The 16,163-nt window shown below is 37.9% G+C and overlaps 1 protein-coding gene across 4 annotated transcripts in view; it reads right to left on the bottom strand.

Annotated features, from left to right (window-relative positions):
• LOC124275462 (spermatogenesis-associated protein 1-like) overlaps positions 1-16,163 on the bottom strand; it is a 102,877-nt gene that overhangs the window by 67,049 nt on the left and 19,665 nt on the right. For 3 of the 4 annotated variants that reach the window (XM_046711035.1, XM_046711036.1, XM_046711037.1), the window contains exons 1-3: positions 7,147-7,403; positions 3,370-3,476; positions 785-899 (exon numbers count right to left, since the gene is read on the bottom strand). In XM_046711035.1, the coding sequence (XP_046566991.1) occupies positions 785-899; positions 3,370-3,476; positions 7,147-7,218 (294 nt within the window). In that variant the 5' untranslated portion in view covers positions 7,219-7,403. Of the gene's footprint in view, positions 1-784; positions 900-3,369; positions 3,477-7,146; positions 7,404-16,163 lie in introns of those variants that run through there. The other variant, XM_046711033.1, reaches the window with a different exon arrangement.

Genomic DNA, 16,163 nt, shown 5'->3' with positions numbered 1-16,163 from the left:
GGGTCCTCAGTGCATTTTCAATGGGTCAGACAGACATCTGAAACTTACAGGACCCAATATCCTGTTACTTTGAAACACCATTCGTGAACCCTGCATCATGTTTGCTTAATATGAGATGAAGGCCAAAGTGATGCCTGTCTCAGATGTTTAACACTTCAGTGAATCCGATAAGCATGGTTATGATGCTGACAAACCTAGAAACACAATCAAGGAAGGATTTGGACCAATGTCACAGGTATCGGCTTGCCCAAGGACCGCGACTCTGCACAATCAAATACAGAGCCTCCGAACACTGGGTCACCATGGCCTTGTCAGTTTGAACTCAGTTTGAGATGCTCATAAATATTACATACAATCTAGCATTCAAGTTGATCAGTTATATCTATTCTGTGGGAAAGAATGAGTGAGTGAGTTTAGTTTTATGCCACACTCAGCAATATTCCAGCGGCGGTCTGTAAATAATTGAGTCTGGACCAGACAATCCATTGATCAACAGCATGAGCATCGATCTGCGCAATTGGGATACGATGACATGTGTCAACCAAGTCAGAAAGCCTGACCATCCAATCCCGTTAGTCGCCTCTTACGACAAGCATGGGTTACTGAAGGCACATTCTAACCCCAATGTTCACGGGTCTGTGGGAAAGAAACCAAGGTGATGCAAAGATGCTGACACATGAAGACAGAATCTCCAATTTGAATCCATTATGACATGTTTTTTTTGTTCTGCTTCAGATGACAGGGCCACCATGCACAAAATCCTTCTTAACTAAAACTGACTTACCCTTGTGAGACTTCTTCCAACGCTACGCAGAAACACATATTCTCGAGGTGCAAGGTCTTCCAACTGCTGAACGATGTCATCTCGGAGGTCAGCCAGGCGGATGTCTGGTTGTACCCTACAAGGACACATATATATAAGTAAGGGTGAAACTCTGTAGGATGACCCCATCAGACCAGCCTTCAAATTCATGCTAGTGCAATATCCCAAGACTATTAATAACTGTAGTCTTCCTTCTCTAGAAGCAGTTGGGGGGAATAATTTAGTGACAGAAAATGAATATATATTATTTTTTTTTGTCTTATTCTAGTTCAATAAAGTTTAGACTTAAAAAAATATTAAAAAATTGTTTTTTTGAAGACGGTTAGACCAAATCCCAATACTCATCTGTAAGTTTTATCCAAATTCTACTTCTTGATCCACCAACTGATTCAAACCAAAGTAAAATAGATCCTCAGTTTTCCTGCTCTTTCGTACAGACTAAATAGCTGTTGAGCAGATTTTTGAAACATGCACAGCCCTACAAACTTCTTAAGCCCATTCTTAACGCATTGGCTACAATTCTTAAGAATTCTTAAGGCTACGAACATTTCGAAAATCTAGGCCCTGGCTACTTACAACTCAGGTCAAGCCTATCTGGTGTTAAACCATACTAAAACAGCAAGGTCAAGGCCACCTGGTGTTAAACCAAACTAAATCAGCAAGGTCAAGGCCATCTGGTGTTAAACCATACTAAATCAGCAAGATCAAGGCCATCCAGTGTCAAACCATACAAAATCAGTAAGGTCAAGGCCATCTGATGTTAAACCATACTAAATCAGCAAGGTCAAGGCCATCTGGTGTTAAACGATACTAAATGAGCAAGGTCAAGGACATCTGGTGTCAAACCATACAAAATCAGCAATGTCAAGGGCATCCGGTCTCAAAACATCCAAAATCAGCCAGGTCAAGGACATCTGGTGTTAAACCATACTAAATCAGCCAGGTCAAGGACATCTGGTGTCAAAGCATACAAAATCAGCCAGGTCAAAAAGTAGTGCTTCACAGGTGGCCATCATGGCCTCTGCAGTCATAGTGGACATCCAATCATCATTTAACCCCTCAGGAAAAGGAGAAAGTCTTCGGACAATATTTCGCACAACATATCCACAAACGATTTTATGCATTCAACAGATTTTTTAACAACAAAGTCCACAACATCAAAGTCTACATAAAACCATGGTTGATTAAGGAATGTCAATACATCTCAGCAAGATCAATAATGTGTACATTTCACACATGATTTCAAAAACTAAGTCTGATTGACAAGCGTGACATAAAGATTTGATATCTCCCAGGACTGTTGATTGTTTCAATAGATTCAGTAGCTGTTTGTTCCAGTGACTGACCATTGATCTCAACCAATGAATCATTTAGGGCAGATTGTGGTAAGAATTTCAAGATAGTCAAAACCGATGGCTTACCATGATTATCCAATTACCTGAGTGGACATAGAGAGATAGAGGTAAACAAAGGACTTACAAGCATATGACAGATTCACAATGGGAGGGAGATGACAACCATTTCCTGTGGTTTAAAATGCATGTCAAACAAAGCATAACATAATTTATTTAGCATTCATTTGTGGATGTTTTTGCTGGGTCAACTATTGTTGATCTCTCATTGACTTTCTTGTAAACAGGAACTGCAGGACTCACAACACAACTTATGTTTCTTGGTGCAGTGTATTTAGTAGGACAAACGCTTATTTTAACCACACCAACATACTTGCTTGTCTTGCCCTGATATTTATTTCTCAGTATGCCAGGAGACAATGATGAAATAAGAATATCAGAAAGATCAAGGATATAACAAGGACTGGTTGGCTCAGGATCAGTCAAAGAGTTGGATACAAAATTTTGTTTGTTGGTTCACTGCATTCAGCAATATTCCAATATTCCAGCTAAATAGCAGCAGCCTGTAAATAATCAAGTCTGGATCAGACAATCCAGTGGTCAACAGCATGAGCATGGATCTAGGCAATTGGGGTACGGTGACATGCATCAAGTAAGTCAGCGAGCCTGACCACCCGATCCTGTTAGTCGCCACCTATGACAAGCATGGGTTGCTGAAGACCAATTCTAACCCTGATCTTCACAGGTCTGAATCCATAATAAAGTCGCAACTAATACAAACTGTCACATGCATCCGAACTTGAATTCATGTTACTAGAGAAGTGGAATAATCCCCACGTCACCTTCATCAAAATAAAATACTGTGAGTGAAAGTCAGTAATATTCCAGCAACATCACGTCAATGTAAAAAATAGTCAAGGTGAGAACAAGGACCCACCAACCGTGGCCAGTTCAGTCAGGTCACAAACTGTAACAACCTTCCTCATTGGTCATCAATTACAGAACTTGGGCCTTATTCTCGAAACGTTCGTTGCCCTAAGAATTCTTAACTTTGATCGTAGCCAATGTGTTAAGCATGGGCTTAAGAAGTTCGTAGGGCTACGAACGTTTCGAGAATAGCTAGCCTGGTGACCTCACCTCACTCGAATCCAGTGCAATATTAAAGAATACATCAAGCGAAAAGTATGTCCATACCTGATAATTCCTGCAGATATAGTTTCTGTGACGGACTGATTGAGCAAGTTGTTGTAGCGGTCCCGCCATATGTCAGCTGGCACCACATACACGTGTAGATCAACGAGCTGGAACAGAAATTAACAAATATTTCATCATTTCTGTAAAACACTTGGATCTGAAAAGAAAAAAACATTAAAAAAACACAGACTCACAGCTATGTGTCAATACCCGTACACATCATGGCGTGTATCAAAGTAAATCATATTCAGAAATGACAAAGGTTTTATGTCAAACCTGTTCTAAAAAGTTCTTTATTATCATGATTATTACCATTTTTAGAGCATGGTTATTTTCATTACCTCATATTAAAGTTATGCATGTAAATATGATATGCAGAGTATACACAGCTGAATATTTCTGAATATAGCTGAACAATTACACAAAAAATGTCCAGATGGGATTTTCAGGATAAAATTGTAATCCCCTATTTATTTTTTATGAGGCCAGACCAATTTTATTTCTTGTTTTACAGATTGTTTAATCCAGAAAACCTAAAGGCAGGAGAAGAAAAAAATATTTAAAACAGTTTTAGGTATATCAATAATTGCTCAACATACTGTATAATTTTGGGTTTTGTGGTGATAAGTGAACTCTCTAACCAAATAAGCTAAACACTAGCCTACCCGTTGCCTTTCAAATGCCACAGAGTATTGTGGCTGATTCATTTTTGGTGAAACTTCTGCGGACATATTGTACTGTAAGTAAAACTGACTGTGCCAGCCAAACAAATCAATATGTCAATGTGCACAGATACAGTGCAGGATTATTGATTCACACTTCAAATATTTTGCCGTCCCAAACACAGCTCAAGCCATGGGAATCAAATCAAGAGTACATATTCATAAGTCACCTTGGCAATGTACCTTTGCAGCATCAGATTAACTTTCATCTTGAATGCAAGTGGGGTTACACATTACACTGTTTATTTTAGATACATCGACTTTGCCAATCATTACAGATTACACATCATCTAATCGAAATTACTCACATCAATTATCTTACCTCTACCCGGAGATTAATCCGACTTGTAAGTTCACTCATATATTGATCATATCAGAGCTTAGAAGCCCATGAACTTTGGCAATAATGGTGCATTTGTACTCATGATGAAGTAGCCTGCTGGAATGAATGACAATGGTGAGAATAACCCATCATCATTTCTGATTGATTATATATCACCTGTAATACATCATCACTCATTAAATACTTATGACATAGAGCATCACCTTGTTGTAGTCTTGTTGTCATAGCCATATTGATCTGTCGTACATCCAGTTACGGCTTTTTTCTCTCTGTCATGTCCAACTCATTGATTTGCATCTGTACTGTATGAATATGGCAGGAAATATTCTTTATATCTGACCCAGACAGTCTGGTATTATCATGGCAATTAGGAACAGGTTTACTCTAGGTACAATCATACAGCTACAGTCTGTGCACAAAGCTAAAGTTTGTTTGCCCAACATATCTTTTGTAGATTTTATTCTTTGAACATGGACGAGCTTAAGCTGATCTTACTGGACTAGAATATGTTTCATGAAACTCTAATGTAAGACTGGTGCTAACATCACAGACTGCATGTTTCCATGACAACCAAGAGCAGACGGTCATCATCAGATGGATCCAGATAGATCTTGTAAACTCGTGAAGGTTCCCAATGTATCCTTGGTATGAGAGGATACAAACATGGCATTGATGATCAGATTCAGTAGTATGGCATTGACATAGATATAATGTAATAAGCTTATGATTGATCATAATATCAAACACCTGTCCACCTGGACCAGACTCAATATTAGCAGACCCCTGTGACACAGTTCACATCCGTGTAGACACCAGGAACTTGCAGAAGGGCAAGAATGTCCTGCACCATTGTTTGTCACACAACTCATACAATTTTCACAAAAAGTGTTTGTCGCCTAATACAGGTGAAAAGGTATACCGCGGTATTAGTAGAATCATGTTATTTTACCTTCGGCTCGATATACTGTAATGCAATAAAAAAAATCGTCATTTTCGGTTTTCGTACCGTCATTTCTATCTAGTCATAGAATGACAGTTTTGGTCATTCAAAATAGGAAAGATTATGGTGATTTTTTTTTCCATGGTATTAAACAATATAAGGTTTGACTCTTGTCAATTTTCTGCATTGTTATCATATCTGATATACTGAACCGAAACTGACCAAACCGGAGGCCTTGCATTCCAATACGTACCGTACGGCCGTAAGAACGTACCGTCTCACCCCTCTTGGCTAACTCTCCACAGCAAACAAACGAAAATGCTCATTACATCCACCACTAGTTTATCTGTCATTATTTGCATGCTGCTATTTTATACCTGGAATATTGCTGACTGCAGCATAAACAACAACATAAATAGTACATATTTCATATCAGAATAACTGCATCTCTAACAATGCTACATATTTAGAGCAAGTCTTACAATGCTCACACTAAAATACAACTTGTGGCTTCGTTACCCACACAACCAGGAAGAATGAAGTCTTGTACAGCACTCCTAAAGAATGGTGTCCCTGAGCAGCCAACAAATTGAAGCCAGGAATCTTTCGTTGCTGTTCAACTTTCCACACTGCCAATCGCTGCTATTATTAGCAACAATATTTTCAACTCCTTCCATCAAGACACTCCTCACATACTGTTTATTCAAGTTTATCAGTTTCAAACAAGAGCCTTCAAACCAACTCTTGTTCTTTGAAGGGGGTTTTGGATTGATTATTACATTTGTTACTTGCTCCCATTCATAACCCACCATCTCCTGTTCCATTGGTTAGCATATTGTATTCTTGGACATGGTTCTCCATCCTGTCCAGTGCCAGGTGATGCTGGCATCCTGTGATTAGCACATTAATCAGTTTGTTTATCTTGGCATAATACTTGGGAGAAGAGATTACCAGTACTGTATTAATACTATAATGTTTGTGTACAGAACATTTCAAACCAAATTGGGGTAAAACTGTTTTACTTTCAAGTTTGCCAGGATCAAAAAGTAATAGTCTTGACATCATTATTTAGGATTATGAGCATGATAAGAAAAAGGTACATATTGAAAATATAGTTTTTGTATATCAATAATCGAGCCCAAAACTATGTCACTGAATTGGGAAGTCTCAATTCAATGTTCCACAGCGGCGTCCAGTACTGATATATATATAATTACACTCTGATAAAGAGTCAGTGAGTTAGGTTTTACACCGTTTTTAGCAATATTCCAGCAATATCACGGCGGGGAACACCAGAAATGGGCTTAACACCTTGTGCCCATGTGGGGAATCGAACCCAGGTCTTCGGCGTGAAGAGCGAACGCTTTAACCACTAGGCTACCCCACCGTCCCTGTCTGAAAAAGAGTTAAGGAAGGCTGATTCTTCCATATTATCATAGTTTATCTGTCACACTATAGAAACATCCTTAACCTGTTTCTTTTGTTAATATAAATTAAAATAAACCAAAATAACTACTGATCACAAATATCGTGGTGAAAGCGCAAAAGGAATATCTGTATACTGTGTACCAGTTAATATTGAAAAAACATTACAAACTCTATCATTCATATTCTGTATAATTACTCCAAATTTTATCCAAGTTTATCCAAATATTTGAAAAGACTCCCCTTGACATGTCATTTTAAAATATATAACATAAAAATACATCTATGGGAATGACAACTGTCATTAAAAGCCGACAATTCCAAAAGAGAGTTGATGACTTGTTTACCTTAAAGAGCGTGTCACTACGTTGCAGTACCAAGACATCCGGAGCATCTGTAGTTTGGCTATAGTCTGACATTTTCCACCATTAGACCATTTGTCCAAATAATATCCCTCTTTCAGTCCACCAACAAACTACAAACCGTTTCTTAACTCGACTCACAAATTTAATTCCAGATGCTGGCGCTTCTTCACAAAAAACAAACATCCTCTCATCTCCATGACGACATCTATCAATCAACAAGACTCATCCCACTAACCAATAAGATCGCCGCCAATACTGTCTAATGTCAACGCCTCGATGATTCCTGTGTGAATTGCTATGCCTGACAAAACATTTAAGACACTTGTTAATCAATATCGCCTTTAGAAGATAAATGAATCTATTTGGTAGTTCGTGCTAGGAGCATCTACCAACATGATGGTCGCCAGGCGACAGTATTAATCGCTCATGAATACAAAAGACAATCAATCAAAATTTTATTGACTGTTCCATACTTCAAATTTACATAGACCGAGTTGCCTCAGCTTCATATTGTGATCTGTTTAACAAGTGTTGAAAGTACAGTTACATGAAAAGTTGATCCTGGCAATGAATCATGATTTATTTATTTTAATGTTGCTGATTTCCTAAGGAATAACTCCAGATATTATTTATCTTCTTTTCAAGTACTACAGGTGAGTGCTAGGACAGTGTTGCTGTAGTTATGGCAACAGAGAAGCTGATAAAATAGCCATTGACACATAAACTGTTCAGACAACAATTGTAATGGCAAACTTACAATAGCACTATTGTACCTCCTACACTGAAGGTACTGAAGTTGTGAGACAACTTCGAGAATATTCAGGGCACGGTAACCAGCTTGCTTAGGTCAGACAAAATGACATTGGTATTATCACTAAAGAGTTCAATCATTCTCCCCACTACAATAACTTTCTGGTCATAAATATAACAGGGCTCGATTTAAGAGATGTTCACCTACTTGCACCAGGTGCAACCCGAGATGAAAGCCTAGTTGCACTGACCAAATTCCAGTTGCACTGCTTTTATTGTGATATGTAATGAAACAAATGTGCTATTGAATTATTTAGGTGTTTTATTCAGAGGTTTACCCACTCAAAAATTGACCTGGTGCAAGTTAGACTAATAACTAAGTTGCATTTTGCAAAATTGGATTGCACCAGTGCAAGTAACAAAGCACTAAATCGATCCCTGTATAACCAACATGTCATTATAATCAACCAACATCCACATTAATAAAGAATCAGTTAAGAAAATGTTGTTTGAAATACTTTATAAATTAATTTTGCTATATACTTCACCAAGTTTCTAAGAGATTAGACACATATCGTAAGTTTTGAGTAAGTTGTGTGAGTGTACCAGAATGGCATAATACAATCAGTAAAAACATACAAAACTGAAACCTCAGGATAAAAGTATTTATGGCCACAGAAAAATTTCTCTTTTGCCTCCTATCAGTCTCTTTTGTGGAAGACCAATGTTTTTTCCCCTTCCCCTCATGACAATTTAACCATCCTCCTCCTCCATCTTCCATGTAAATTGAATTTCAGAATATAACCTTCTTAATCACAAAAGACATCATAGGGTTTCATGATGTGTTTGTAAAGTTTTGGTGCTGAATTCTGAAGGCAGCCCCCCTCCCCCCCCCCTCAACAACAAAAAAGAATATGGTGTTGTCACTGTTACCTAAAAAGAATCTTTCTCTACAAATATTTCTCTATAGCCAGATAACTTTTCCCTCCTCTGTTCAATAATCTATATGAGGTCCTTAAGTGCATTATTGAAAACTTGACATCTTTCTACGAGGAGACTTGTCAACAAACGAGCCAAATTTAAATCCAAAGAACACTACCATATCAGTCTGTTGCCTCTGGAGATATGAGACCCAACATAAACATATTTTACTGTACCTTGAAAACATGAGAATCTCATTCCAAAATCAATAACGTGTTAATATCTTGATTGATGATTTCTTGTCAATCAGACCAGCAAAGTCATATATTGATCGAAATTATGATTAGGAAGGCTGGAGATATCGAACACATTCTTTGATGAAGAACGAAATATAGTTTTTGCTACTTCAAGTAATATACGCTTTGCTTCATCTGACTTCAAATTGGTTTCAATTACTGACAGAAATGTTTTATATTTGTGGTCATATGTCTGCAGTAAAAAGTAATATTGATCTTTCCATCTTCCAGAGCAAGACATAAGCAAGAATTCCAATTGTTTATGACTAGCCAACCAACCTCTCTGTTTTTGCAGGGTTCTATGGTTTTTGTTGAGGGCTGATGATCATTTTCATTAATTACTTAAAGCATGTGGTTATTTCTCAGGCAAAGACTTCAAGAAAGAAACTTGGAAAACAACCCATCTGCTAATTGTGAGAAAGTAATTAATTTTGGTATTCAAATTGTTACTGCTAAAATTGAAGTATTTGAACTAGATAATAACCAGTTTGCACAGATATATCAAAAGTTGTCATTTAATTTGGATTACAATAGCATAAATCAAAAAATAGATCCATAATCCAAGTAACCTGCTAACCTAAATCCCTAATAAAGGACCAGACACACTGAGAGCAAACAGTGATCCTAACCCAGCACGTCTGAAAGACCTAACTTACAGTCCCAACTATTCAATTAACAACATAAATAAAACCAAGCTTGTCTTACGACCCTTTTGTAAATAACTTTTGTCTTTTGAACACTTCAGACCACACTGGGGACATAGAAGTAGGTTGCATAAAGAAAGACGACAAACATTTTGACAGCATTGTCCAGCATACGGCACTGGTAACCGGGGACGACCACACTAAACATCTGAGACTTCCTGTATCGACTGCACTCGGGAGTGGGCACAACAGGGATTTAGATATCGGATATATCATTCTCTGTGGTTCATAGGATGTTAAGTTAATTTATATTGAAGAGTCACTTAACGGGTTATGCATGAATCATTAGTGTTGGAACAAAGACTGACTGACTTAGGTTGGTTTTACGTGGCTTTTAGCAATATTCCAGCAATATCATGGCGGGGACACCAGAAATGGGCTTCACACATTGTACCCATGTGGGGATTCGAACCAGGTCTTGATTGTGAGCGAGCCATCAGCGTTAACCACGAGGGCTACCCACACCCGTTGAAACAAAGAGTTGCTTGGTGGATCAAAGAGTACCTTTTTGGTAAATTGCATGTGAAAGAATTAAGTGATAATAATGAAGTTTAAGAAATATATAACATCAATGTCCAAGATTAATAAGTCTCAGTTATATGGTGAAACGGATGCAGTTTGGTGTAAAAGGAAATATAAATGTCAAAATTGGGTGAATGGATCTCTGAAAATCAGTGAAGAAATCAGGTGTTCATGAGAAGGTTTGGTGGACGAAGGGAGGACATGACTGAATGTCAACTACTACCAGAGAAACCAGACGTTGATACCATGATCAAACATCAAATGATGATGACACACAAGAAGCCATACCACAGATCCAAACCACCAGATTCCACCAAAACTGACTCACATCAGACACTTGCGGTACTTCAGGGCCTATATCCTGAATCAATTACATCAATGATAGGTGAGGTGAAATTGGGTTTAACGTCGTGCTTGAGAATATTTCGCTCATATGACGACGTGCATGCGTGTGTATGTGTATGTGCGTCTGCTTGTACTAGCCCAGACTGAAGCTGGTTTTATAGTGCTAGCCCACTGAGATACCATGCCACAGTGAAGCAGGAATACCCCACTCAGACACATTATACTGACTCCGAGCCGACCAGTCCTTGTTGTACCCATTAATGCCGAGCACCAGGCAGGGACCAACAAGTACCATATTTTAACATCTTTTGGTATGACGCGGTCGGGGATCGAACCCGCAACCTTCCGCTCTCCGGGCGGACGCTCTAACCACTACACCACGGAGGCGGTCACATCAATGATAAGTCATAAGTGATAAAAAGTATGAACACTGCCTACTCCTCTAACAAGCCCTTTCCAGAAAGTCAATATACTCATCGAAACAAAAAAGGGAACACATGAAAGAACAAGTTTTCCTTTATTCTTTTTCAGGTTTCTTCACAAGGTATGTATTGCAGTGTAGGTGAAATTCTGGAAAAGAATAAAGGAACACTATCATGACTTACCTTATTCGTTTCCATGAGTATACATGACATGAAAGAGACAGCAACACGTAAATATCTTAACACTCACAAACTTGGCTTATCACTAGAGTGAGTGAGAGAATGTTGTTTTACGCAAAAGCCAACAGTAGTCCAGCTGTAGAAGTCAGTAGATATTTGAACTTAGAGCATCTGTGGTTGACACCAAAAGCAACACTTCATGTTCTCTGGGATTGGATAACATATCAGACACATCACTAGGCTTTCTCTGCTCTGTCAGTGTTCTGAAGGAATGCTCTGCAACTGCTTTAGACCCATTCCATCCAGAATTTGGACAGAGCCATACCCCTATAAGCATGGAGAGAAAGAGGTTTAATGGTACCTATTTACAACATTACCAAGTAATGCAGTTATCGAAACAGCGCTGCAAGTTTGACGTATGATATGGACATGAATACACAATGCAAAATACACACTTTCAGAAAGTGGTGACATCTAGCATGGTATATTTCCAAAAACACTATCTTAGTAAAGTACAAATTCTGGTACTTTAAGGGGTTGAGTTCCTCCCAAGACTGCAACCTACATTTCAGAGTGAGGCACCTCATTGCCATCACACAAATTTATCACTCTAACTAACTTAGCCATCCAAGTCTTTACTTTAATATGGAAGTGTATTCCCAAACATAATATTCTACAGCAGATATGCATGATAAAATGCATCCATCACCATGCATAGTTACTTTGAGCTGCATACATAGCTTTGTGAAATTGTGAAATGTATTTTTATGTCAAGTAGAAATACTAATATTTAATGTCAAACTTCCCATAAAAATAAAAAAAAATAAAACATGCAATTACACCAGAAACCAATCTTAAAGCAAGAAATTATTCATAACAAAGAGCAACCTGCAATTTCTGTCTTCATAAATTAATTCCCAGAACTAATGAAAGGTACAAAAAAGACCAATGCCATTGCGAAACCATGACAGATTTACCCCCTAGTTAGATCCAATGATCGATCCTAACCAATTTATACCCAACACAAGAAAAAATATCAAGTCATGAAGCCAGAAAATAGCTTCATTAATCTATCCTGAAAGTTATTTACAACACAAAATAATTAGTTTAATCAACATCGAGAATTAAGGGTCAATAAAAAGGATTAACTAGTCACAAAGTATTATTAACCACGCATCTTAGCCATGTTTGATAGCACAAAAACATTATTAACAACAATAAACAGCAAAACAACAACTAAGATGAGATTTATCGTTTCTGTCATGATTGGTACAAGTTCAGTCTGCTTGCCACTCGTCTCTATCCAATCACCCGATACAAATCCGATCACCACATAGAAACCTTCTGAATGAGTTCTCCCACATTTACAAATGATCTGTTTTCTTGCCACAGTGATTCGCCAGTAAGGTAACAATACTGTATACATAGGACTTGAACAGTGTCTTGCTCCATTAGATCGGTACATATACTATGACTAACTGGCGTACAAACTGAACAAATATTCTGCTGGAAACTATACAAGACTCCATGTTGCTATATGTAATTTTCAGCATCCAGTGCCCCTTTTCACATATACAAGATTACTGAACTTCAAAGTCAAACTTCAGATTGCTTTTCTCAAGGATTAAGAATGAACTTAACACATGCTTAACACTTGCCCCAGGTTGTGTGCATATTGGTTAAATTTTATACATTCACCAAGCACACTTTTATGGTTGCGGCAACATAGTAATAATGCTCTCAGGTATTTATCTAGACCTGCTCATACTCAATATGCCTCCTAATGTCTTAACAAATTTCAGTAAATTGTTCTAAATATCATGGCATTCAGACGTGTGTGTGTTAAGCTTGTACAAGACTTTAAGGATGCTAGTTGTATAGTACTCTGAGATACCAGGTCACAGTTTAAACATGGTTACTTCACCAAACCACAGTTTACTATTCAAGGCCAACCGGTCCCTGTTTTATAACCTTTTTAGACAGGCAGATAAACAAGTGTCACCTCTAATGTTGTCTTTTGGGATGATGCAGCCAGTGACTGAACGACCAACCTTTCTTCTATCTGATCAGATTCTCAATATACTAGACAATAGATAACTAGGTACACAAAACCACACAAAACTTTGACACTATGGCATTCTTGATAGAATTTTAAATGCAGAGCATTCCTGATGGCATCTAAAACATCTGGAAGTGTGACAAATATTTCTTATTATATTCGAATGAGAGAGCAAGGTGGTTTTGGTATGACGCTGTTTTATCCATCACTTTAAGTAATACTAGTATTATAGCATGTCCATTTCAAGAGGAAGAAAAGTCCGATTTGAGGCAGGTGTAGGAGATTCACAAACACAGATTACAAGCCTGGAAACATTATCAGGTGAACCTGGAATTCTAACTTATTACTAGGTAGCTGGTATGGATATATTGGACCACAAAATTATGCTGCATCACACAAATAGGCGACCAAGCACCCTAAGCACTTACAGAAAAATTGAAAATTTCAAACTCCCACTTTTAATTGTTTTGTTGTTTCCAAAGACCCCATTTTAGCTGTTTACCTGTCCATGAAGTGTATTCCTCACCACTGAGTCACTCAAGCATAGCTAATGTGACGAAAATAGAACTTTACAATAGACTGATTCATTCAATGAAATTTGTATAGCATAAATTATACTAAATTGCCCGTAACAAGATGGTAATTTAAATGTAAATATCTTCCCAAGGATGAAACACAGAAACAATTACTTACTGAAATAATCATGAATGTTTTGATTTGTTGACATTTGTCATTGTTTTGTATTCATGATTCAAATGGGCAAGTGAGTGAGTTTGGTCAAATCCTGCTTTGAACAGTGTTCCCACTATATCCCGATAGCTCACTGTGGGAAGAAAGCTGAAGGAATGTGGGTCTCAGGCAGGTACCACTTGGGGAAACATACAGGGATTATGACTAGAATTTGAACCCATGATCCAAGATTTCTGTACCGCTGACCTAAACTCTGCATATTAAATTGCCTCATATTTGTTTATCCAAAGAGAATGAAACTCCTCATCAGCAAGACTTTCGATACCAACATGATGGTCAGGGTTTCTAGACAACCATGTTATTACTGTATGGACTCATCCATGTACATGGGTCTCATATTTGTTTATCCAAAGAGAATGAATGCTTTTAGAGTTCTGTCCGAAAAGACAAGTAAAACAATTCCAGGTTTGAACAGGGTCCCTTGATGTCAACATATGTTGATGCAACTTACTGCCCTATCAACATCAACCCTTTGTAAATTTCTCAAACTTCATATGAACATGCTCTTGTGTTGTAGGCATACAATTTTCAAATCCTGTGACAGGAAGCATGAACCTTCTGATCTAAGGCTGAATGCTTTTTGCAAAGAAGATAAGACCTTCAGCAAACTGAGAAGTTACGGATGCCCTGATTTCAATACATATCTTCCTTAATTCATGAAAAATAAGAATTCAAATTAACTTTAAAGAGAGATCTGGCCGTACAATTATCTTTTGACAGTCAACAAAAATCAAACTCAGGTGTCATAAAACCAAATAATTCACATAGACCCTGTCACAAAAGCTGAAAGTACTTAACTTCCATATTCAACAAAAGAAGCCTCTACTACTTGTAATAAAAAGACAGGTCAAGTGCATATATTTTATCACAGTGTTCCTTGGCACAAGTGCAGTATATCATCTGCTATTACAATAGATGCAGGACGACTTGGGTTATGACGTCTCTAGCGTGAGTGACAGGCTTATTGCATCAGTGTTGAAAGTTCAGCACTCTCCCATGCTTTGCATTGGTTGGATGATTTAGATCACACATTCTGGTTACAGTTCACCATGTTCCTGTTACAGTTCACCACCTATTGGTTACCATGTACCATGTTATGGTAACATATCAACACCTTCTGGTTACCATTGATCCCTTCTGGACACAGATCAACCATTACAGTTTACCATCTTCTGGTTACCACTGACACTTTCTGGTTACAGTTCAACACCTGGTTACAGTTTAAAACCTTGTTACTATTCAACACCTTCTGGTTACAGATCAACACCTGGTTACAGATCAAGACCTTGTTACAGTTCAACACCTGGTTACAGTTCAACACCTGGTTACAGTTTAAGACCTGGTTACAGTTCAACACCTTCTGGTTACAGTTCAACACCTGGTTACAGTTCAACACCTGGTTACTATTCAACACCTTCTGGTTACAGTTCAACAACTGGTTAAAGTTTAAGACCTTGTTATTATTCAACACCTGGTTACAGATCAACACCTGGTTACAGTTCAACACCTGGTTACAGTTTAAGACCTTGTTATTATTCAACACCTGGTTACAGATCAACACCTGGTTACAGTTTAACACCTGGTTAAATTGTTACCATTCAACACCTTCTGGTAACAGATCAACACCTGGTTACAGTTCAACACCTTCTGGTTACAGTTCAACACCTGGTTACAGTTCAACACCTGGCTTAATTTTGTGTATTAAGTAGTATCTATTAATCAATAGCTGGGGTCCACATCTGGCTAAGACATTGACAGCTTTGAGAGAACATAGTGACACATACACACATAATCACAACATCCTATTTTCGAAAATATTTCTAATACTAAATCTAACTCTGACAGCTACCTCATAAATCCCAAATGAAGTTGGATGAATGAACCCTGCACTCTGGACATTCAAAGAGGACCTATTCACTGTAAACCCTGGTCAAGACATTACAATAAGTGCAATGTGTGAAACTGAAGAGCTCTCAGTGTGTCATCAGCAAAATAATCAACTACTGGAATGACTAACAGTAAAATATGGGCTGGCAGACAAAAAATATTA

This window comes from Haliotis rubra, unplaced genomic scaffold (assembly GCF_003918875.1).
Source record: "Haliotis rubra isolate DU_JTF1 unplaced genomic scaffold, ASM391887v1 Scf2, whole genome shotgun sequence".
Taxonomy (NCBI): Eukaryota; Metazoa; Mollusca; class Gastropoda; order Lepetellida; family Haliotidae; genus Haliotis; species Haliotis rubra.
This window is presented reverse-complemented; position numbering and strand designations above follow the sequence as displayed.